The 24,944-nt window shown below is 46.7% G+C and overlaps 1 protein-coding gene across 5 annotated transcripts in view; it reads right to left on the minus strand.

Annotated features, from left to right (window-relative positions):
* Positions 1 to 24,944, minus strand: part of ENTREP2 (endosomal transmembrane epsin interactor 2) — a 466,535-nt gene that overhangs the window by 45,335 nt on the left and 396,256 nt on the right. For 4 of the 5 annotated variants that reach the window (XM_071067214.1, XM_071067212.1, XM_011768651.3 and 1 more), the window contains exon 4: positions 23,149 to 23,283. The exons of the other annotated variant lie outside the window; for it this stretch is intronic. In XM_071067214.1, coding sequence (XP_070923315.1) covers positions 23,149 to 23,283 — 135 coding nt within the window. The remainder of the gene's footprint in view (positions 1 to 23,148; positions 23,284 to 24,944) is intronic. 5 annotated transcript variants of the gene reach the window in all.

Here is a 24,944-nt window from a genome sequence, read left to right on the forward strand (position 1 = left end):
AGAATGATACAAAGGCCTAAGAATGACACAATACAACGTGGGGAATAAGAATGATACAAAGGCCTAAGAATGATACAGTGGGGGGAACAGTGGGAGGCGGGAGAGGGATAAAAGACTACAAAAAGGGTGCAGCGTATACTGCTTGGGTGGCGAGTGCACCAAAATCTCACAAATCACCACTAAAGAACTCACTCATGTAACCAAGCACCACCTGTACCCCAGTAACTTATGGAAAAAAAGAATTTTTAAAAACCGAGTACACACAGTTACAAGCCCTAAATAAATAAAGTAATGCAGTGCAAGGCTCTGTACAAAGACTCTTGGTAGCACAATTAGCGTGTCTGTGTAAAATCTGTAATTTAAATTTTCCATGAAATTTCTAGAGTGAGGAGATGCTTCCTGGAGCAGATCTAGGACCGTTTAATTTGTCTCTGTAGAAAGCAGTTATAGTCTACAGAGGTCTTTGTGGCTGGCTTAAATACTGATCCTACAAAAGGAGCTAAAATTAGGCTGTCATATGGAGAAGGTAAGTGATTCACAGAGAAATCTGTGTAAGCTATAATTTCAAGAGGCAAACATCCATTTACAATCCCTAAAAAGGTTGATGGATTTTGGCCTTGCTTTGGCCACGCAGGCACCACCAGTAACACAAGCACTGCTCCAAGAGGGCAGGATTGCTCCCCACACGGTGCCTGTCATTTGCTCAATGGCACTTTTAACTCCGGGCAAGGGCCCAGGAGTTCACACACACTCTGCAAGGGTTCAGAACTGCACCCTATGTGGTCATTGGAAACCTGGCTTTTGTCATCTGAAACAATAGCTTTTACCCTTTAGTGGATGGCTGTAAATTGCCTACATGATCATCTGTGTAAATAATCATAGACTATTTTCTTACAGTTTTATGAAGTTTTAAGAAAAAAACTATTTGCCATTTTTCTGATATTCAAGGCAAAGTAATGAGGCAAAAATTGTTTCTCTGTGTATATACATACATGTATGTATCTTTGTGTGTGTATATATGAGATAGATTATATACATATATGCATATACACATACAGAAATCTTTCCTATAAATTCTGGATTTCTGAAAACTCACTGTGATCCTAATGAGCCTCTAGCTTTAAAACAATGTTGAACAAAACACCACTTTTAAATATTTGGCTTTACCCTAAATTTATGGGAATGAAAACAATAAGCATTGTCAAGAACATTTTGGGGAAAAAAAGGCTTTGCACACATCACAATGTACCCTAAATCTACAATAATAGTATAGGGTGGCATCAGTAAAGGGACAGAATAGAGAGTCCAGCTTGAGATCCTGTTACAATAAAAGAAGCACACCATATTGTGTTGGGATAATTGGCTGTCTTTAAAAAACAAATAAGACAGATCTAGATGTAAAAAGGAGAGAGGAGAATTCTTCCTCGTGAACCTAGATGTAAAAGTCCTAAATAAAATATTGACAAACCAAATACAGCAGCATTTTAAAAAACATTATGACCAAATGTGGTTTATTCCTATATTACAAGGATGTTTTAACATAACGTAATTTATTAATGGAAATCACTACATTAAATGAGAAAAACTATATAACAATCTCAATAGATGCAAAATAGCAATGGCATTTCAACACTAGTGTAAAAGCCTCTAATAAACTTGAAATAGACAGGAGCTCCCTTAACTCAAGGAACCCTACAGCAAACATCTGGAAGGAGATGGGGATTGCTGCCAATATCACTTCTATTCTACACACAAGTCCCAGTCATTGTAAGAAGACAGGCAAAAGTAGTAAACTGTGTTCAAACTGGGAAGGAAGAAAAACTGTCCAAGATGATACAATTATTCATACAGAAAACTCGATCACATTTCCAAATATTTAGAACTAAATATAATAGTTGTGCAATGTTGCTGCATATAAAATCAATATGCAAAATTCATTCACTACCAACAAACAGCAAGTATAAATTTTTTACAGATATGATTTACAGTAGCGAAAAATGTAAAGTAGCCAAGAATAAATACAGAAAAAGATGGAAAAATGCGTTGAGAACAAATAAATAATGAGACACTGTAGTCATGAATAGGAAGATTCAATACTATAAATACATTAATTCTTTCCAAATCAACTTGTAAATCTAATGGAATTCCAACAAAGACAGACCACAACAAGACTTTGTGTGTGTGTGTGTGTGTGTGAGTGTGTGTGTGTGCATAGTCTGTGACAGGATAATTCTAAATTCCTCATCTCCCTTCTCTCTCCCCTCCTCCCTGCCGTCCGCTGTCCCACACCATGTAAGGACACAGTGAGAAGGCTCCCCTTTGTGAAACAGGAAGAGGGCTTTGATCTCAGACTTGTAGCCTCCTGACTGTGAGAAATAAATGTCTGCTGTTTACACTACCCCATCTAAAGCATTCGTTACAGCAACCTGTCTTAGTCTATTTTCTGCTGCAGAAAATAGAATAACGGACTGAGTAATTTACAAAGAAAATAAGTTTATTTGGCCCACAGTTCTGGAGGCTGGGAAGTGCTAGAGCATGGGGCCAGCATCTGGTGGGGGTCCTCCCGTGGTGGAAGGTGACAGGCAGAAAGCGGAAGTGAGTGTGTGCGACAGAGAGAGAGGCACCAGAGGCCAGACTCCCTTTATAACAACCCACTCTCGACATAACTAACCTCTCCCATGATAATGACAATCCATACATAAGTGCTCCACCCTCATGACCCAATCACCTATTATTGAACTTGACCTCAAACACTGACTGTGGCATTGAGGATTATGTTTCTAACACATGAACTTCTGGGGGACTATTCAAACCACAGCACAGCCTGAACTGATTAAGAGAGTGGGCTTTTCTATCCTCTATCATTAAACCATCCAAAACACCATTAGTCCTCTGATTGCAGGTCCAGCTGTCCTGGCAGTTCAACATTTCATATTTCAAGGAATGCAAATTCAGCCATAAACAACACCTGTGACAAAGCCACCGTCACTCACATCCGGGACACTCTACTGTCTGTTCAGCCCTGTGTATTCCAGGATGTAACATGCAAGACAATCCCAAGCCAGGCACAGCTGCAGTGTCTGCTGTGGGATCCTGTCTCCCTCCTCCCCCCAGCAAGAAAATCAAGGAAGGTTATTTTTTTTAAGGTATTGTTTTTTTCCTTCAAGTTTCTAATTTTGGCACAATGAAAACATTGTATTTGTATTAGCAATACCCAATTAGCAATTTCATGTAAAGGCGATTAGGTACTTATAAAAGGTCTCAAGTACTCCAACTAAATCAGTCACTGGTTAATAACAATGATCCATGAGCTGTCTTCTTGGTTTTCATGTGGAATAATTGGCAAGGAACGCCATACATGAAAAAAGAAAAAAGAAAAAGATCAGCAGCTTTGCAGCTTTAGCCACTATGTGACGTGCTTATCAAAAAGCCACCTAGAATCTTTTTTCGTGAGTTAAAACACCACTGTCATCTATAATCCTAAACGCTAAGGTCTAGAAACCAATATTGACTGAGGTGTGCAAACAGCCCCTCTTGCGGTGCTGTGGGGCACATTTCTTTTAACCTTAATTGACTTCAATTACCGTGCTTCATCTCTCATGGCAAAATAATTCCCCAAAGAAACAAAGAGCAGTAGAGTGTTTTCACTCATGAAACAGCCTGTAATGTACCTCTTTTGCTTAGGAATTGGAAGCCAATTAGATTTGAGCCTGCTTGAAAGAAAATCCCATCACTGAAGAATCCATTCGTGGGCCCTCCAAAATCCACACAATCTTAAGGCCAGGGACCAACTGGATTTCAGGAATAGGATCAAAAAAAGCCAATTACAGCTCCATTGTGATGTACTGATTTAGCTTTGATTGTGAAGGACGGTAATTTATTGAGTAATTTATCTTGCTAACCAACGTATTAATCCACTGTCCAATCAGCACTTCTCTCATTCAATTCCAAGGAGCAGGAGTCCTAGATGGTTGGAAGTGTCAGAAGGGAAGGGAAGAGTGTCTTCTAGTGTCTTGCCCAGTAATTGTACAGGGCTGCACACTCCTGGGGAGGGGGAATGAGGTCTGACTTGGAGCAGGCCAGTGGGGATGGACAGAGAAAAGATTAAGCAGGTGTCCATTGCTGGAGTGCAATAAGTAGAGCCCGGGGTGATGAGAGGTCTGGCGGAGAAGAGAGAGGGAAGGAGGACAGAGAGAACAATAGGAACACAGGGTCCCTTGCCCTTCATAATGCCCTTGATTCTTGTTGAAGGGAAATGCCATGGATGTGGTTGGTGGAGCCAACATCTCTGCCTCATCCTCGATCATCTCACACACCCCACGTCCAAATTCTCCCTGGTGGGTTGACCCGGCTGCCAACCTCACCTGCAATCCTCCCAGGGCTCCAGCTCCACCTGCCCTGGCTGAACCTCCCCCTCTCACCCGGACTCTGAGGTGGCCTCCCAGCACCTCAGGTCTACTCTTGCCTGTCAGGGCACCTGTTTCAGCGTTAAGTCGACTCCTGTCCCTCCCAGGTTAGTCTGTGAAGGGAGGCCCACCACAGTGATAAAATCTCCGCACCTGCCCCCGTGCCTAGCTGGCGCCCTCTGCAGCCTATTTCTGCCTCATTGCCACAGAGGCTGTCTCCCATTCTCTCTGCAGACCAGCCCCCAAGTAAACATCATGCTACCCTAGTTCCACGCTGGTCTAGCTCTCTCTGCTTCCCAGTCCCCCACCCAGGGAAAGGGCTCACTGAACCAGCCTGGGCACGTGTCCACTCCCAGGACAGTCCACTGCAGGAATGGGCGGGGCAGGGTGCATAGGAGGGTGCTGTAAGCTGGGCCTGCTTTCAAAGCCAACCTGGGTGATTGGGGACCCAGTTCACCATGGGGCCACTGGGGCCACTGCCTAGCCCCTCTGCTTCTACACGACTATGACAGAAGATGGCACTGAAGCCTTCCCTCTGAGAAGGCTCTCGGATCTTCTTTTGGTCACTTCTGGCTCACATCCCAGAGAAGATCCCCTGGACGGAAGCCTCAGCTCTCTTATTTCTGGGGATGTGGCTTTGAGGGTTTCCTCATCACTCTGAGCCTCGATCTCATCTGTGAGGGGATGACTGGCTTAGACTCTAATCTGAAGTAGGTGAACCCCTGGGGCGCTTGGCAAAGGGAAGCCCTCCTGGGAGGATTCCACCAGGGTGTGCAGAGCCGCGTGGCATAGCGAGTGATCTCATTACTGGGAGGTTCTGAATCAGGGGCAGATGGTCGCCAGCACCTGGGAGGGTTGGGGCACCATTCATTTTCTGATGGGTTATCACATTTGGTTTGATTTCAGTCACCCCAGAGGACCAAAATGACTAAAATAAGTTATTCATCTATAAACATCATGGAGCATTTTCAGGCATTTAACAGACGTAATAATTACCTATATCTCAGTCACTTTTGAAGGGTAACTACATTTTAATTGTTTTGTCTTATAATCTTTTTTATTAGCAATTATATAAGCAATTGATTGTAACTGTCAGTGAAAACTAATATCTTGATAGCCAAAAAAAAAAAAAGTCAAAAAATCCCACTCTTTTATTTAGATGACTGGGGAATACTGAAGAGCTGGGGAAATAGCAGGTTCTATTTTAAGCACTGTTTTAAAGGAAATATAACACAATCTTAACCCTGGCGGGGGAAACTCCAAAGAGTCCTTGTTATGATGGCGAATTCCTAAGTAAAAGTCATCTACAGATGTGACTTGCTTCCAGGTATTACCCCTGATTTTGGGGACATGTCTCTTCCCTTGATGGGAGATTGATTCCCCTGGATCACTGCATCCCTTGTACATCAAGGTTTCTTTCATGGCAGATGCCACGTCATTTTTCTCTCCATGTATCAGAACGACAACTCATTGCTTGCACGACAACGGAGTGGAAATGCAGGGAGACCTCAATGACATTTTACTCAGCTGACAAGGAAGAGACAAACTGCCTTGTCCCAGGAGTCTATGAAAACTAGAAACACGGCCAGGCGCGGTGGCTCACGCCTGTAATCCCAGCACTTTGGGAGGCCGAGGCGGGTGGATCACGAGGTCAGGAGATCAAGACTATCCTGGCTAACACGGTGAAACGCCGTCTCTACTAAAAATACAAAAAAATGAGCCGGGCGAGGTGGCGGGCGCCTGTAGTCCCAGTTACTCGGGAGGCTGAGGCAGGAGAATGGTGTGAACTCGGGAGGCAGAGCTTGCAGTGAGCTGAGATCGCGCCACTGCACTCCAGCCTGGGCAACAGAGCGAGACTCCAACTCAAAAAATAAAAAAATAAAAAAAAGGAAAGAAAACTAGAAACACCTCCTACTGGGAACTATAAAGCTTTGCCACTACTTTGTAAAACAAGAACTTCTTCCCTGCCCAAGGTTATCTATTTCATAGGTAGAATTCATAACACACTAAAACCTTCGACTTGGCCTGCTTGGTATAGAAAACTTATGCATCACAAAATATTCTGCTCAGAGTATACGCACATATGTAATACATGAATTTGTGGTTTATCAATTTTCAAAGACCTTTTTAAACATGTTTGATTTTTGGTAGTTCAGACAGTAATCAGTTTCTCGCTGGGCCTCAGCTTGTTCTGAGCATTCAGGTCCACAGTCCTGAAGCTAAGCCAGGGTCCTGGGTAGCAGCCTGGTGTATGTATCACTGCATATGGCGGTGACAGCCTGGGTTCCGAAGCCAGACTGCCGGCCTGGGATCCTGGCTCCACCTTTACAATCTGCATGACCTTGCGGCGTTATTAAATGTCACTGTGCCTCGGTATCCTCATCTGTAAAATGGGAATAAATGATACCTATACTTCACAGGGTTCTTGCAAGGGTAAGATTAGTTTCACAGATGTGCTTCCAGCAATGCTTAGCACACAGCAAGGCTCAATCAACATTAGCTATGACTATCATACACAATTAATCATCTGACCGTCTGATCGGACTGAAAACACAGGTTCCTGCAGATAAATTCAGCAGAGGACTTTCAGGCCTCATGCATGAATGCTTAAGGAAAAGAGCCCTAAAGATTATGAGATGCCCATCCAAGAACATGCAAGAATGCGTTCTGCAGTCTAAACTGATTCTCCAGGGTGCTCCTTGTGTTCAGCTGATGGGACAGGAACGCTGATGTTTGTCCATCTTTTTTTTTTTTTTTTTTTTTGAGACGGAGTCTCACTCTGTCACCCAGGCTGGAGTGCAGTGGCGCGATCTCGGCTCACTGCAACCTCCACCTCCCAGGTTCAAGTGATTCTCCTGCCTCAGCCTCCTGAGTAGCTGGGATTACAGGTGCCTGCCACCATGCCCAGCTAATTTCTTTTGTATTTTTTGTAGAGACAGGGTTTCTCCATGTTGGTCAGGCTGATCTCGAACTCCTGACCTCATGATCCACCCACCTCAGCCTCCCAAAGTGCTGGGATAACAGGCTTCAGTCACCACACCTGGCCTGTCCATCTTTCATTGCTCTACTTTCTGGGACTTGATCGTCCTCTCTCATGACTACTACTTTTACTCCCATGCAGGTAAAGCGTGAGTGAAAGTAGTTTGATTAAAGCCCAGGCAGATTAAGGACGAAGCTAAAAAGAATGAAGAGACGCTGGTGGGAGATACTGGCTGACATGCAGAAGTAATTTCAATGATCTTATTAGCCTTTCGCCTCTTGAGTACTTGGTTAATGTTCATAACCAGAAGTAATGTCTCCAATCTGCATTTAACTGATATTCTCCCTCTTCCTTAAAGATACAGGCACATCTCTTTTCCTCAGGCTTCACAGACTAGACAATTCTCCTTAAATGCCTGAGGGCCATGGCACATAGGGGACGAGTGGTTGGGGGGACCACGTTCATTTGGCTGGACTGTGGGAAAAGGAGCCCCCACCTTTCCTGATTTATGCAACCAGTAGTTCTCCGTGTGTGCAGCCGGGTGGGCCTCCAGCACAGTCAGTTTGGGGGCCATGAGGGGCAGGCTCTCCTCGATGGTGACAATAATTTTAAGACAGCGGAGGTCAGTACTTGGAAGTGGGAAGAGGCCAGAGGAGAGAAGAGGGTAGACGAGCAGAGGAGCGTCCCTCCCCATCTCACCAGACAAAGGATAAAATGGAGGAAGGCATAGGACCCTCTGCCAGAGAAGCCCCCAGGAATCGTGGCATGTGCAGGGCAGGAGCCACGGGCCCCACTTCATGCCGAGGTCCTTGTCAAGCCCATGGGCCGCAGACCCTGTTGGATGGGGCAGTAACGTGCACCTGAAGGCTGAGGCCGGGCCCAGGAGGCGTTAGATCTCTTTCCCTCCTTTCCTCCAGGTCGCCGGGCTTTGCTAATTTCATCTTCCAAATATCTACCAAGTCAATGCACTCTCCTCCTACTCTGATGTGCTTCTGCAGTTCTGGTCCCATTATCTCTGCCCAGGTTGGTGTCTGTGCCCTCTCTGGGCCTGGCTCTCAGTCCTGTCCCCTGCTGCTGCTGGATGATGTATTTCTGTAATACGTCTGGCCACTGCCCTCTCTTCCCTGCTACCCCAAACACCCCAACTCGGTGTCTCCACGTTGCCCGCAGCTCTGATACTGCAGGGCCCAGGATTTGCAGGAGGTAGAGCCAAGGGTGGGAGAAGGAGGAGTCAGACGGATGCCCAGCTCTCCACCTGGGAGCTGAGCCGCCAGGGGTGGTGGTGATACCATTGACAAGGTTGGGAAGAGAAGCAGAAGCTAAGCCAATGGACTCCCTCTGGTAGTGGCTGGTGGAGGATGGCAGGGAGTGATTCGGGGGGTCCCGGGAGCGGCTGGTGGAGGATGGCAGGGAGCAATTTGGGGGGTCCCGCTCTCGTGTATGGGACTCTGTCACGTGAGTACACATGCAATGGCTGGCAAAAAAGCAGCTGTATGGCAGGATCCTCATCCTCAGGAAGGACAGGGCTTCTATTTTAAAATACACTGAACGGCAAGGCTGCACGTGCTTTCTGGAATGTAACATGAATGCATCCTATGACTCAAATGTCAGAAAATATATTGGTGGTTGTTTTCTTGCTTTATTTTGGGCTCTCACAGGTATGAGACTATCGGGTTTCAGGAATATATTCTTTGCTCAATATGTACCTTCCTCCTGCCCTCCTTGCTTCCTTTCCTTCCTCCAGTGCACACAGATCGAGCCCACAACGCAGCAAGCACAGAGATGAAAAGAGGAAGATAGACGTGGGGTCTGTTCCCATGGAACTCGGTCTAGAGGGACACAGAGATGCCCTGGCCAGCATCTGGACTCATGAGGCTGATGCACCAAGCCCGGGCAGAGCTGCCTGAGAAAGGTGCGTAGGGAGCACTCTCAGGGGCCAGAGGAAGGGACATCCAGGCGACATAGAGCGATGAGGCAAGTCAAGGGTGGCGGAGGTGGGTGGGGACAGTGTTACTGGGAGAGGGAAGGCTGAGTGCAGGGGTGGAGGGTAGGGATGGGAAGGGGCAGAAAGCGCTGTGAAGGGAACTTAGTGGGTGAGGGGAGGCAAGGCAGGACGGATACAGGGAGAAGGGTGGATGTGCTGCAGGGACACCTGGGTGGTGACAAAATTAAACTGCCTAAAAATACTCAAGGAGAAATGAACTTTGTTAACACAGTTTCTTTAAGAATGTAACATGCCTGTAATCCCAGCACTTAGGGAGGTTGAGGCGGGAGGATCACTTGAGTCCAGGAGTTGGGGACCGGCCTGGGCAACATAGTGAGGCCCTGTTTCTACAAATATAAAAATAAAATTAGCTGTGTATGGTGGTACGAGTCTATGGTCCCACCTACTCCAGAGGCTGAGGCAGGAGGATGGCTTGAGCCTGGGAGGTCAAGGCTGCCATGAGCTGTGATTGTGCCACTGCACTCCAGCCTGGGCAACAGAGCAAGACCCTGTCAAGAAGAAAAAAAAAAAGAATTCAATGTGCTGGGTGAACGGGTTACCATCTCAATGAATTAGAGAAGACAGAACTAAAGAATATTTATATCCTGCCCAAGTGTTCACAATGCATCTCTCTGTTTTCACAATGCACCTTTCTTACCTTCTTTCTGTTTGTTTTGTCTGGACTAACTGCTAGTCAGGCTGCTCTCCTCTCTATAGTCGCCTGAATTCTGCTTGTCCCTGGGGCCCGGGTAAGCACTAGGAAGGAGAATGCGCCAGTAATCAGCTCATCCCACAGTGAGACTCACATCCTAGTCATTTTCCTTTACTCACCCAACTTCCCCTTAAGTTTCTGCTAAGATTCGCTGATCTCCCTACCCTATAAAAGAAAAGCCCTTTTCTGATTGATTTTGAGACGTTCACAGTTCTTGAGTTCCAAGGATTCTCCCCTGTTAGTTGCAAGAGTCCTTTTGAATAAACCTTCTCCTTATCTAAGACAAGCTTAGTTTTGCTTGACAATGCGAAAGACCAGAGGGACACGGTGAACTAAGAACATTTTTTAAAACGGAAAGGTCTTGTTGAAATTAAATTTAGACTTAATCAGTATCAGCTCTTCTTGTATTTGAGACTTCCTATCTTGTGTCTTGAGAAGGGCAAGAAGCAGTCTGGTGATACTGAGCTATAAACTGGAAAGGATTTGCTATCTACTAATATCTACGCTGGACCATCCCAGACCATCTACTTTGTACTAACCCTAAATAGAACCCTCTCCTGAGATCCTGAAACCCAGCCTGTGCTGGCATGGCAGAGACCCCACCGCTGGAACGAAGGAGGGACTGTCTCTCTGTGGTTCCTTTATCTGAACGTGCCCCAAACTGTGGGTCCCTGCATTGGGGGAAGGAGGGAGACCACCTGTGTGGCACAGCCATCTGAGTCCCAGAGTCTCCCAAGAAGCTGCCCTAAATCCTGCCACATCACAGCTGCCAAAACACTCCGAAGGCAGTGGCTCCCTTAGTGGTGGCTCCAGAATTTCAAATCAGCAGAGGCTACGGGACTGCAGTCTGGAAGGAGGCTGTGTGTGCAGGGGAAGGAGATGTATCTTAAAGCTGTGTTGGCACAGTACATTGCATTAGACCTTAAAAATGTCCACCATCCATTTCAGATAGTGGGGGTGCGACTTACAGAAATTATAAAGGCCTTTAGAACCCGCCCTCCCCATAAATTACCACCGGCACCATAGGTGATTCCACATCTGACCCACCAAGCACCTGTCAGTCCTTGTTCTTCAAAATGAGGGCACATCTGAGACCCAGCATAGCTTCCAGTAACCTCCCAGAAGGCCTCATACAGCTGAGTTCAAAGCTGTTCTTTCTCTTTTTTTGTTCTGGTCTTATATGCAATATGCCTGGCAGGAATTTCTAGACATTCTAGAAAAATGCACGTGATGCACTGGCCATTAAGGAAGGATACAGGTCTTCAGCCATTTTTGTGGTTTTCTGTCATTTCAGCTAGGATTAGAGGTGAGGTATGTGTGTACGTGCACGTGGCCAACCATCTGTGTTCACATTACCACATACCTAGAGCTGTGTTTGGTATCATTCAGCAATAGAATCCCAGAATTTTTTCATATATTCCCACTTCCTCAGCTTCTTAGATGTCACTGTTCTTTTCCTATAGCCAACCTACCCCTATATCACCCACACACACTGAAAACTGCATCCATCATCCTACTCAACAAAATAATGGTTCTCCTTCAGGACAGAGAGGAGGATTGAAAATACTTCTAATTTAATATTTTAATTTCCGGTCATAGTGAAAACACAACATATTACACTGTCACTGTCTGTTTTTCTTTCTTTCTTTTCTTTTTTTTTGGTGGGGGGAGAGGGGGACAGAGTCTTACTCTGTCATCCAGGCTGGAGTGCAGTGGTGCAATCTCTGCTAACTTCGGCCTCATCCTCCCGAGTTCAAGCAATTCTCCTGCCTCAGCCTCCCGAGTAGCTGGGATTACAGAAGCACACCACCACGCCCAGTTAATTTTTGTATTTTTAGTAGAGATGGGGTTTCACTATTTTGGCCAGGCTGGTCTCGAACTCCTGACCTCAGGTGATCCACCCGCTTCGGCCTCCCAAAGCGTTGGGATTACAGACGGAAGCCACTGCTCCTGGCCAACTGTCTGTTTGTCTTGTCTGTTTCCCTCAGTAGACTTGGAGGGCAGTGTCTCTTATCTCTGCACGTCCAGTGCCCAACCCAGACACAGAAGAGGTGCTCAAAAATTTAGTTAATTATTAAAAACTCCTACTGATTTCAAAAACAGTTACTAGGCCGGGCGCGGTGGCTCAAGCCTGTAATCCCAGCACTTTGGGAGGCCAAGACGGGCGGATCACGAGGTCAGGAGATCGAGACCATCCTGGCTAACATGGTGAAACCCCGTCTCTACTAAAAAAATACAAAAAACTAGCCGGGCGTGGTGGCGGGCGCCTGTAGTCCCAGCTACTCGGGAGGCTGAGGCAGGAGAATGGCGTGAACCCGGGAGGCGGAGCTTGCAGTGAGCTGAGATCCGGCCACTGCACTCCAGCCTGGGCGACAGAACGAGACTCCGTCTCAAAAAAAAAAAAAAAAAAAAAAGTTACTGAGTATAATTTGTGCCACGCCCCTTGCTGTAAGCCAGAGGAAGACAGGAGAAATGCCAGGCAGTGAGGAGGCCAGGCCAGGCTGGTGACCACAGACGCATAAGCTGCTCACCCACAGGCTGTGCGGCATGCTCCACTGGTCCTGTCGCTCAGGAAGCAGACAAAGAGAGAGCAGATATTTGGGCTCATCTAGGGATGCCTGTTAGCCAGGGAGACACCACAGAAAGGCAGTACGAGAAGCAGCTCTCAGGTACTGGCGCAGGGATGGCTGAACGGGTGGACATGGCTCACACATAGGGAGAAGGGCGGTATCGCACGGTGGGGTCTGGCTGAACGGGTGGACATGGCTCACACATAGGGAGAGGGGCGGTATCGCACGGTGGCGTCTGGCTGAAGCTGCGGAGCACTCAACACGGGGCTGTCTGAAATATTAATAAGATATATATTATATATTATATCTTTGGTCTCTGCTCCTCAGTCCCTGCTACAGAGCTGCTAAAAGCCTTGTCATTTCCTGAGTGACAGGGGCACTAAAGAATCTTCTTTTCGTTGTTGTTGTTTATAGTTTTTCTTTCTTTTTAAAATTATACTTTAAGTTCTGGGATACACGTGCAGAACATGCGGATTTGTGACAGGTGTACACATGTGCCATGGTGGTTTGCTGCACCCATCAACACACCATCTAGGTTTTAAGCCCTGCATGCATTATGTATTTGTCCTAATGTCCTCCCTCCCCTTGTCCCCCACCCCCTGACAGGCCCCCGTGTGTGATGTTCCCCTCCCTGTGTCCATGTGTTCTCATTGTTCAATTCCTACTTATGAGTGAGAACGTGTGGTGTTTGGTTTTCTGTTCCTGTGTTAGTTTTCTGAGAATGATGGTTTCCAGCCTCATCCATGTCCCTGCAAAGGCCGTGAACTCATTCTTTTTTCATGGCTGTATAGTACAGAAACTTCTGTTTCAGTATTTGGTCTTTGACCCCAGTTCCTAAATCCCTTGGAATTTCCTGGGTGACAGGAGTGTCTTTGGCTCTAACGAGATGACTCTTGATGGAATTCTAGATGGGTGCTGGGTCACTAGAATGACTGAGCCATGATTATGAGCTTGGGGCTTTCAGTCCCACTCCCCATCCTCCAGAGGAGGGACAGAGGCTGGAAATGGAGTTACAAATCGATCCTGCCTACATGATGCAGCCTAAATAAAAGTCCCTGAACGGAGGGGTTCAGAGAGCTTCTGGGTCAGCAAACACATCCCCGTGCCAGAAGGAGACGCACCCTAGCTCCTCGGGGCAGGGGCTCTTGTGCTCGGGACCCCCCGACGTCCCAACTTGCGTCTCTCCACCTGGCTGTGCACCTGCATCCTGCCTCCTATCCTTTATAATCAACAAGGGCACGGAAGTAAAGCCTCTCCCTGGGTTCTGTGAGCCACTCTAGCAATTCAATCAAATCCAAGTAGGGGGTTGTGGAAGCCCCAGTTTATACCCCATTGGCCAGAAGTGCAGGTCACAACCTGGGGCTTGTGACTGGCATGAGAAGTGAGGGTGGTCTTGTGGGGCTGAGCCCTTAACCTGTGGGATCCGACGCTGTCTCCAGGTAAAGAGTGTCAAAATTGAGTTGAACTGAGCACACCCAGCTGGTGTCTGCTGGAGAATGGTTTGGTGTATGGGGGAAATGAATACAGCTGGTGTCAGAAGTCTCGTGCTGAGTGGTGTGTGAGAGTAGAGCACTGGAAGTTGGAAAAGCAAGCTGAAGGAAGGGAGGCCATGGCCTGAGGGCTGCGATCCTGGAGGCGGCACACAGTTCAAGGAAACAACCAGGTCAGGTGGTTGGGCGGAAGAGCGTGAGATCCTAGGGCTCTGCGTGGACCATCTCCCTGGGAAGCCACGTATCTTCCCTGGAAAGAGAGGGGGACTTGGAGGAGAAACCATCTGGGGTGGACAAAGGCAAGGGCCTGGCTCCACAGAAAGCAGCCTTCCCCAAGCAGTGAACAGCCCCTCCTCGCCTGCCCTCTCCACACCTGGACTTTCACTTTGCAGACCGCAAGGGGAGGGGGAGGCATGCTGCACCTGCAGCCTGTGAGCCAGGCCTGGCGAGGCTGGGACGCTGAGAGACAGTCCTGAGAGGCGGACCACACAGGCTGTCCCTGGGGCTCTGCCCACCAGCCTAAGACTGGGAGAGAATGAGACTCTGCTATCGATATATCACTCTTAGCTCAACATCTGAAAACCTCGGACCTGGCTTTAACTTAGCAGGTACAGACAAGTCCCAGCCCCCTTTGGTGGGATGGCTGCTCCCCACGACTCTTTCAGAGACTGCTGCCACACTGATGCTGCATGGCCTTGTGAGTGTGGACATCCAGCCAGACTCCGCATCTCAACCCCACAGGGGAACGCAGATACCACTGGGACACGCAGGCTGGAGGCAGGCTTACAGTGACGCCGGATACCAGAGACACGGTGGAAACAAGTCCCGCATCAGGAGGGAGCAGCTTTGCCTCGGCTGAGTTGGGTTCAAAGGTCAGCCGAGCCTGGTACTTCTAGGCGCTCCCTTAAATGGGCCCATGGTTGCCAGCATAACTGGGAGACCAGATATTTGACACCCTTCTCATCTCTGACCACATCGCCCTCGACCCCAGGAACCTGCCACTGCCCCCTTAGAAACGTAGGAGAGGGGAAAGGTGGATTAAGATGTGGTCCACTTGTCATGCCCTGTAGCGTCCATTTCTGAGAGTGGAAAGGTGGCTTCTAGCAGTGGTATGCATGTGAGTGTATGCGGGGGGTGTGGGGTAGGTGTGCATGTGTGTGGTGTGTGTGGGGGGTATGTAGTGTGTGGGGGGTACGTGTGTGGTGTGTGGGGGGTATGTAGGGTGTGGGATATGTATGTGGTGTGTGTGTGGGGTACGTGTGTGGTGTGTGTGGGCTATGTAGTATGTGGGATATGTATGTGATGTGTGTGGTGTATGTGGGGGGTATGTGTGTGGGGTATGTGTGCATGTGTGTGGTGTGTGGGGGGGTATGTAGTGTGTGTGTGGGGTATGTAGTGTGTGGGGTATGTATGTGGTGTGTGTGGTGTGTGGGGGGGTATGTGTGTGGGGTATGTGTGTGCATGTGTGTGGTATGTGTGGGGTATGTGGTGTGTGGCATATGTGTGCGTGTGTGGTGTGGGGTATGTGGTGTGTGGCGTATGTGTGCATGTGTGTGGTGTGTGGGGTATGTGTGCATGTGTGTGGTGTGTGGGGTATGTGGTATGTGGCACATGTGTGCATGTGTGTGGTGTGTGTGTGGGGTACGTATGTTGTGTGTAGGGGGTACGTATGTTGTGTGTGTGGGGTATGTATGTTGTGTGTGGGGGGTATGTAGTGTGTGGGGTGTGTGGTGTTTGTGGTGTATGTGGGGGGGTATGTGTGTGGGGTATGTGTGTGCATGTGTGTGGTGTGGGGGGATTATGAGTAGTGTGTGTGGGGTATGTGTGCATGTGTGATGTGTGTGCGTGTGGTGTTTCATAAAGCCAGTCAATGCTGCAAGTTTCATCACAAAATATTGGCCATTCATTTATTCTCAAAATCATTTTTATTTCTTTAGCATGGGTAGGACTTATTCAAGATTAAAGGATGAATTTATTTTTCAGGTCTCTGGGTTTTTTAGGAAATTGGCCTTTTTTTTTTCTTTAACTTTCTTAGAGACAAAGATAAGAAGGCACATAAACTCAATAACTGATTGATTTCTTGGGAAACTTTTATCTCCTTGTCCATTGATAAGGTTTCTCTGGGTAATCTGGTTTATTGTGGCTCAGTAAATGAAACCAGGTACATGAAAGAAGAATAAGATCTTTAACTCCGATTTGAATTAGGTCACTATGATAAAACCATAAGGACATTGTTGAATATAGCAATGCATTCAAGGTGGCTAGATGCAGTGTCAGCATGTTATGAAGCACATTTCACCAGTTAACAGTTCTGATTTTTGTGATTTAAAAAAATTCTGTGAATACCGTTCCAAAAATATGTCACAGTCTTGTGCTGGGTTTGACTTGGCAAAAATGGCCATCAACCTACCTAAGCATCTTTTCATTGTTTAAGCGTATTTATTCTGTCATCCTTTGTTACAGAAGCCGAGACACTGTTTCGGCAGGAAAGGGGGTCTGTAGCCTTGCTTTTTCAGTAGCACTTGTCCACCACTGTCAAAGGCTTTGAGACAGCAGATACTGAAATCCTAATTTTTAGACCCTATTTCCTGACTATTCATAATGAGATGCCCAGAGGCAGGCCCTGTCATCAGGGAGCAGGGACATGGGTCCAGGACCTGAGACCCTCGGAGGGGCCCTGCCCTCCACCAGGACCTGCTCAGGGACCCATGAGGAGCCACCTGCCTCCCTCAGGGCTGCAGCCTTCACGCCGCACCATTGGTGAACGGACGCCACGATGCACCCTCCCTCTGGCTCTACAGTTCTGTGAATTCCTGTGCGCTGTGGTGGGGTTCCAGGTTCCCTGTGTGCCCTCTGCCCTGCTCTTCGCTCACCCCCGTAAGGAGGTAAGAAACCATCAATATCCTCGAGAGAGGCTTACTGGCCCCCAGAGGTGCTCTGCCAAAAAAAAAAAAAAAAAAGAAAGAAAACAGAGAATCCAGGAGCAGGGCAGTCAGGAAGGGCAGAACAGAGATCAAGGGGTTTCGGTGCCTCCAAACCAACAGAACCAACAAAAGACAATCCGAGGGATGAGCAACATCGGCATGGGCTTCTGGATGCCAAATTTATTCCTCTTTGGCCACGAAGAAAGTTGGTTTCTGCTTTTTCCCTGAGGATGGGTTGTGCCTGTATAGCCTTCCAGGTATGGGAGGGGAGGAAGGAGGGAGGGTGGCCTGACAGGACGCAAGTAGTTGGACAAATCTCATTAAGTCAGTATCAGTTAATTCAAACACAACTAAAATCAAAGTGCTTTGATTCCCAAGCCAATTATATAGGATTTCCCCCGCATAAATTGAGTTCATTACATACTAAGTATAGATAATCCATAATTTAATATGGAAAATTCAGACATGGAGTGCTACTAATCAGATACACAGAGCCTCACATTAGACTATGGAAAAGATCAATGGACCTGCTTTAATTGCCAACCAAAAAGGAGCAAGTGAAAGAGAAACTAATCAAAGGAACGTTCTCCTTTGCTCCTCCTTTAGCTAAGCGTCAAGAACATTTTGCAGGTGATAGGAAGGGGCTCTCATGGACATCTGTGCAAAAGAGTAGAGCAGCCTCTTCCCAGAGTGTCTCCATTTCCAGTGGCCCTTATTTGTTTGGCTGCCCAAGAGTTTTAATAAAGCAACACCGGGTCCCTGTAGAAGATCCTTTCACTGCAGTGAAAGTCATCAGGCACAGCTTGGCTTGGCTGACTTTTCAAGAGTAAGGAGTATATTAAAAATGTGCCACTAATTATCCGAAAACTAGATAATGTGGCACATGACTCTCAAAGGAAGAAGTACCTATAATTATGGGAAGGAAGTACAAAATCTTAATTATGCTAACTATTTAAATAGAGCATAATGCTTGAGATAGAATTTAAGGGTTAGGAATCTGCCTTAGTGCTTTGAAGTATCCATATACTTCAGAAAAGGGATCTGAAAAAGATCTAACATACACTGAAAAATTCACTGTAATTAACTAGCTAGAGACATCCATGGGTACAAACCGTAACCAAGGAGAGAAGGCTGCTGCAATCTGAGATAAAAGCAAAGACACAAGGGCTCATGGGAAAAAAAGATAAAGACAGAAGGAGCTGAGGAGGGAGTTGCCAAGACTCAAGATCACATCGCAAGCAGAGGAAAAAGGTAATGCCTGCTGCAGAAAACAGCTAGGAAGAGAAGCTTTACAAAAACCCAACAGGGAGAGGGGCAGTGGTTCATGCCCATAATCCCAGCACTTCGGGAGGTCAAGGCAGGAGGATCACATGAGCCCAGGAGTTCAACACCAGCCTGGGCCAGTGAGACCCTGTCTCTACAAACAATAAAAAAATTAGCTGGGTGTGGTGGCATATGCCTACAGTCCCAGCCACTTGGGAGGCTAAGGTGGGAGGATCTCTTAAGTCCAGGAGGTTGAGGCTGCAGTGAGCCGTGATTATGCCACTGCACTCAACCTGGGCAAAAGACTGAGACCCTGTCTCAAAAGAGTTTGTTAGTCATTCATGCTACATTTCCAGTGTGGGTAAGGTGCAGGGGGCTCTGCTCACTGTAGTGATCCAGGCTGATGGCGCTGCCACCACCTCCACTCTGCCAATTACTGTGCCAGTGGGAAAGAGAGCTCTGGAAGACCTCACACCACATTTAAACACTCTGACTTGAAAATGGTACATATAAGTTTTGCTTACATGGCCCCCAGCAACCATGAGGGGACAGGGAAGTACAATCTTACCATGTAAAAGGAAATTGGAGAGCTAGACATATTTTAAAACAGCATTAATGACCATCACATACCTAAAGGAGAGAAAGCATTTGGCTGACTTTAAGATTTTTCCCTATGTAGATATTCAATGCAAAAGAGAATAACATATCATCTATAAACCCCTAGACGGGAAAAAGTTTCCTCGAGAATTCTGCACCCAGGGGGAAAAATGATGTAGAACATGATTCCAGATTCTGCTGAGGATAGAGAAAGCTGGAAAGAACATTGCCCCACTGTAACAAGAAGAAGACATTGGGTTCTGCAAATTCCCAGCTTAAGTTGAACCCATCAGACAGCTGAGGTCACAGGGCAGCAAATTCTAAGGAAAAGACAGAGTCTCCAAGGAGAGACATGGGCACTTACCTAGGGTGGATGCAGTCAGACACCACCAGGTCCAGTGGAAAAGGTAGGCAAGATGCAAGATCACCGAGGTAAGGTAGCAGAGAGATGGAAGCAATGAGGAGGAGTCAAATGCAAATGCTAGGAATGAAAAACAGGCACAGAGATGAAGAATGCCTTTGACAGACCGGGTCAGCAGTGGACTGGAAACAGTCGAGGAAAAAATGACCAAGTGGGATTTATCTTGGGAATGCAAGGCGGACTTACCACTCAAAAGTCAATGTTATTCACCATTTGAGTGGACTCAAGAAGATAATGTACAGGAACATCTAGGCAGATGCAGTAAAAGACTGATAAAATTCAATGGCCATTAGTGGTAAAAACAAAAAACAAAAAACCACTCTCAGCAAACTAAGATTAGGAGGGCACTTCTGCAACCTGATAATAAACATTACGAAAAACTTAGAGCTAACATTATACTTAATCCCTAAAAGCAGGAACAAGACGAGGACATCTGTTCTCACCACATCTATTCAACACTGTACAGGGCAGTCTGGTCAGTGCAATAAAACAGGGAAAAGAAATAAGAGGCATCCGGATTGCAATGTGTGTTGGTTTATTTTAGGTGTCAACTTGACTGGATGAAGGACACTCGAGAACTGGCAAAGCATTATTTCTGGGTGTGTCTGTGAGGATGTTTCCAGAGGAGATTGGTGTGTGTCTGTGGACTGAGTGGGGAAGATCCACCCTCAATGCTGGGGGGCACCATCTGATTGGCGGGGGGCCTGGCTAGAACAAAAAGGCAGAGGAAAAGTGAATTATTTTCTTTTTCTCTTCTGGAGCTGAGACACCCTGTCCTGCCCTTGGATATCAGAACTCCAGGCTCTCGCCCGGGACCCTGGGACTCACACTGGCGCGACCCCTCCCCCCGGGTTCTTGGCCTTGGACTGAGAGTTCCACCATTGGTTTCCCTGGTTCTGAGGCCTCTGGACTTAGACTGAGCCAAACTCCCAGCCTTCCAGGGTCTCCACCTTGCAGATGGGTTGTCATAGGTCTTCTTAGTTTCCATGGTTATGTCAGCAATTCGTTCAATAAATTCTCTCTCACCTATCTATATCTGTCCTATTGGCTCTGTTTGTCTGGAGAATGGAAAATGTAAAATTGCCTCTCTTTGCATAGCACGTGACTGTCTACATAAGAAAATCCAAAGAATCTGCAAAAGAGCTACCAGAACTATGTGAGTTTAGCAAGACCACAGGATAAAAGATTGGTAACAAAAATCAAATTTCTATATGCTAGCAGTGAATAAGAGACCATTAAAAAATACCATTAGGATAGCACCCATAAATGTGGAGTACTTTAAGCATAGCTATTACAAAATATGTTAAGATATATATACTGAAATTTACACAAGGTTGATGAAGAAAAGATACACTGGAGAAATGAAGTATGACTTAAATAAATGAAGAACTATATCATGAATACATCCAGTCTCTTTAAAGTGATGTGTAGATTCCATGCAATCTCAATTAAAATCCCAGCAGGATTCTAGTAGAAAATGAACAAGTGGATTCTAAAATTTATATGGAATTACAAAGGAAATGATAGCCAAGACAATTTTGAAAAGCAACAAAGATGGACGACAGCAATAAACAGGTACTCACTTCCAATAGTCCCTGGTCCTCTTGATCTCAGATGAAAGTCAGTCCCTGCCAAGGCCATTGCTCCTTGCACAGGTCCTCAGGTAGGGGACAGGGGCAGGCTGTCTCTTCTCCTACCACCTAAGCCACTGCTGCCACTTCCAGACCATTGGCCTCGCACCTTGATCACAACTCCTGTCTCCTCTGAGCCTCCTGCCACCAGTTTTGATAGTTCCTACCTCCAGGCAGGCTTTGTACACAAATTCATTAAGGAGTTTGAAATGGTGTGGTTTTTCTTTTGCTATCAACTCTTACCAGTGTCCCGGGCAATCTGAATACCCATGGGGATGTGCCATGCATTCAGCTAGGCTCCCAGCCTTCCCTGGAACTTCTGGACTTCAGTGGCCTTTACTCCACGCCGTTTTTGCCACCTCATACCAAGGGCTTTTCTCACCAATGTACCAGAACAGTGAATAAGAGCGAGACTGCAAGGTCACCAGCTCCACTAGACCTGAGACTGCATTCTTAGAGACAGTGTTGTTTTTTTACCAGCATTACCTTTCAAGTCACAGTCACCACTGCAGGGGCTGGAGAGTCATGAAAACCAGGTCCTATGTCCCATGAGTGAAGGCCTTCAAGGAGAATGCCAGCACCTTAGAGGAGCACACTGAACACTCCGACCAGCCAGCTGAGGAACGGGAGCTAACATGAGGCCCAAATGCATCTTCATACTCAAGAAGATGTCTCCAGGTTGAAGAAGAGACTTAGCAGTTGTCAGAATGAGCTCGCAGAGTGAGCAATGGCTGCCCGTGTCCCCTCCCAGGAGGGCTGTGAAAGGCCATGGCAGACCTCAGGCACTGACCAGGCAGGCCCCAGGATGCAGTGAGGTAGAAATGTGGGCGTAGGTAATGTGGGCAGCATGAAATACCTGGTCCCATGATGGGATGGGCTCTGGAGTGCTGCCGCTCTGGTTTCCTCCAACCCCGCTGCATCTGTCACTCTGGTGAGCTGCTGGGACCGCTCACCTTGGACCATTCCTCCGTGCAAAACATGGCAGGTGCTGTGAGCCAGGTGCAGTCCTACCACAGAGAGGAGCTGCATCCTCTCTCTCTGTACATCTTTGCTTGTCTATCAGCTGGGGACCACCCATGGAGGACTAATCACAGGCACTCAAGGTCAACGCTTTCCTTGTCTCCCCAGATCCAAGGTGGCTCTCTGCAGTTTCCCATCCCCTGCATACTGCATTCCCTACACACACGCTAGAACCCCTCCATGCTGCAAACACAATTTTACCACCAACTGAGAGTTCCTTGGACTGTGCCACATATTTTTATATTTATTTATCCTTTTTTTTTTTTGAGACGAAGTCTTGTTCTGTCACCAGGCTGGAGTGCAGTGGCTCAATCTTGGCTCACTGCAACCTCTGCCTCCCAGGTTCAAATGATTCTCCTGCCTCAGCCTCCCAAGCAGCTGGGGCTACAGGCGCCCGCCACCACACCTGGCTAATTTTTATATTTTTAGTAGAGAGGGGGTTTCACCATGTTGGCCAGACTGGTCTCGAACTCCTGACCTCAAGTGATCCACCCGCCTCAGCCTCCCAAAGTGCTGGGATTACAGGTGTGAGCCACTGCACCCGGCCTGTGCCACATGTTTTTAAAAAGTTTTGGCACAGTTTTATTCAGGGGAAACAGAAGAATTGGGTTCACTCTTCTTACGTATTTTTAAGTAGCCAATTTTGCTTTTCAGAATAAAACATGTGGAAGAAAAAATAAAATAATATAAACAATTTTTCCAAATCACTTTTTTTTAAAAGATCAGATGCTACACATAAGAACAGACTGCACGGGAGACTGATTTTCTTTTCCTCCAAAAATCTTTTAAAAAGCAAAATAAATCCCTATTTGTTCCCTGATGGTATAACAGCCAAAAGTGTCAGAAAAGCCATAGAATGCCTCCCATCTGCATTTGTAAAGACTTCTTTCAATCATTTGCATCCGACTTTGCAGATGTCAGAGGTAGGACAATGAAATGGCAAAAATGCAAAGTGAGATCCAGAAAGCAACACCTTCAAAATCAAAATCTGTAATCCTTTCAAATGTTCTCTGGAAAGATATTCCCTCTCGCACTGAACCTACCCCAGGAAGTTAAGAGCTGAAAGGAATCTATATGATAACAAAGCTTCCTAAACTGTCTGTAAGGCATGGGATGAAATGCATGCACAAGCAGCGCCCAGCGGGGTCACCTTCAAGGTCAGCCTCACAGCGTTGCAGTTCTCCTGCAGCGGGTTCAGTTTCAGCGTCTCCCCGAGGTTGCTGCAGCCGGACGACTGGTGCTGCAGCTCACAGCAGACACACACCTCCACACTGTCAAACTTAATCTAGACAGAGGAACACAGACAGACCTCACCGTTAACAGGCATTCAGCCCCTGAGGGTATGCGTGAGTGACACAATTCAGAACACAGGAAAATGGCTCAGTTCAAAACAGCCTGTTTCAGTGTGTTTAAGTAGTAAAGCAAAAACAATTTCTATTGACCCAGGCCATTAGGAGGACTTCAAATTCCTATTTTAAAAAGCTATGTATAAAAAAGTAAAAGTACATTTGAAGAAACTTAAGCTATACATTAGAGAAAACGGCAGGTGGATTGCAAAGTGAGATAAAGGTCAATAAACTGAAAATCACTCACGCTGATGTATGCACTGAGATGTGTTATCCTAGCTCTGTGCCTTGGCTCATTCTCCTTCCATAGTCAGAAATTTCCTGCCTCACTTCATGGCCTATCAAACTCCTGCTCATCCCTCAAGACCCAACTCCAGCGCCATCCTCGAGGCCTTGTCTGGTTTTCCTGCCTCACTGCTACTGAAGACTGACTTTATCCAGCTACAGGTGCATCTTATCACCACAGTATTGACAATGGCAGTAAGTTGCAGGTGTTCAATACATGTTGAATGAATAAAACTGGCTTGGAAAATGGAAAACCATGGAAGGGAAAAACAATGTATTTCAAGTATTTGAAAAAGCAGTGTTAGATGAAAACAGAGTATGAGAGTCTCAGTGAGAAGGAAGGGAACAGAGTTACCAGTGCCTAGGAGAAAAGCAGCTTTAGAAAAGTCAAGTCCTAGCCAGGTGTGGTGGTATGCCACCTGCATTCACAGCTACTCAGCGGGCCGGGGCAGGAGCATCGCTTGAGCCCAGGAGTTTGAGACCAGCCTGGCTAGGCAACATATTGAGACCCTGTCTCAAAAATACATAGCTAAAAAATAATAAAGTCTTAGACGTAAAACTACTAAAAAAGAAAATCAGGCCAGGTGCGGTGGCTCACGCCTGTAATCCCAGCACTTTGGGAGGCTGAGGCAGCCAGATCACGAGGTCAGAAGTTCAAGACCAGTCTGACCAACACGGTGAAACCCCGTCTCTACTAAAAATACAAAACCTAGTCGGGCATGGTGGTGTGCATCTGTAATCCCAGCTACTCAGGAGGCTGAGGCAGGAGAATTACTTGAACCCAGGAGGTGGAGGGTGCAGTGAGCTGAGATCGTGCCATTGCACTCCAGCCTGGGTAACAGAGCGAGACTACATCTCAAACAAAAAAAATCAGTAAAATCTATGCAATTTTATTCAAAATAACACTGAACATGAAACAAGTTATTTTCCTTAGACTAAGAAGTGCCCTACTTTCCAACAGATAATATGTTTACAGCAGCCAACTCAAAGTACAAATACTTTTCAGACAAATATTGGCCATTTATAACTGTAACAAATAATTTTTCATTGCATGCAGTATTACTGAGGCTGAGGCAATACTTATAAAACCTCCAGGTATCAATGTGTCTGCCTCTCCTAAATACTGGGGGAGGGGTAATGCAGCATCCTCAGAGCCAAGAAATGTGCTGATATTCACCGGAGGAGGTCAGCTTTCACTTTCTCAGGTTAGCTTAAGACTTAGCCCCTGCCACCCCCCGCCACCCCCTGCCCCATGTCAGGTGGGCTTTGCGACTGGCTTTCAGCAGTAGAATATGGGTAGAAGTGGTAGCTTGCA

The sequence above is a fragment of the Macaca nemestrina genome, chromosome 7, assembly GCF_043159975.1.
Source record: "Macaca nemestrina isolate mMacNem1 chromosome 7, mMacNem.hap1, whole genome shotgun sequence".
In the NCBI taxonomy this organism is placed as follows: Eukaryota; Metazoa; Chordata; class Mammalia; order Primates; family Cercopithecidae; genus Macaca; species Macaca nemestrina.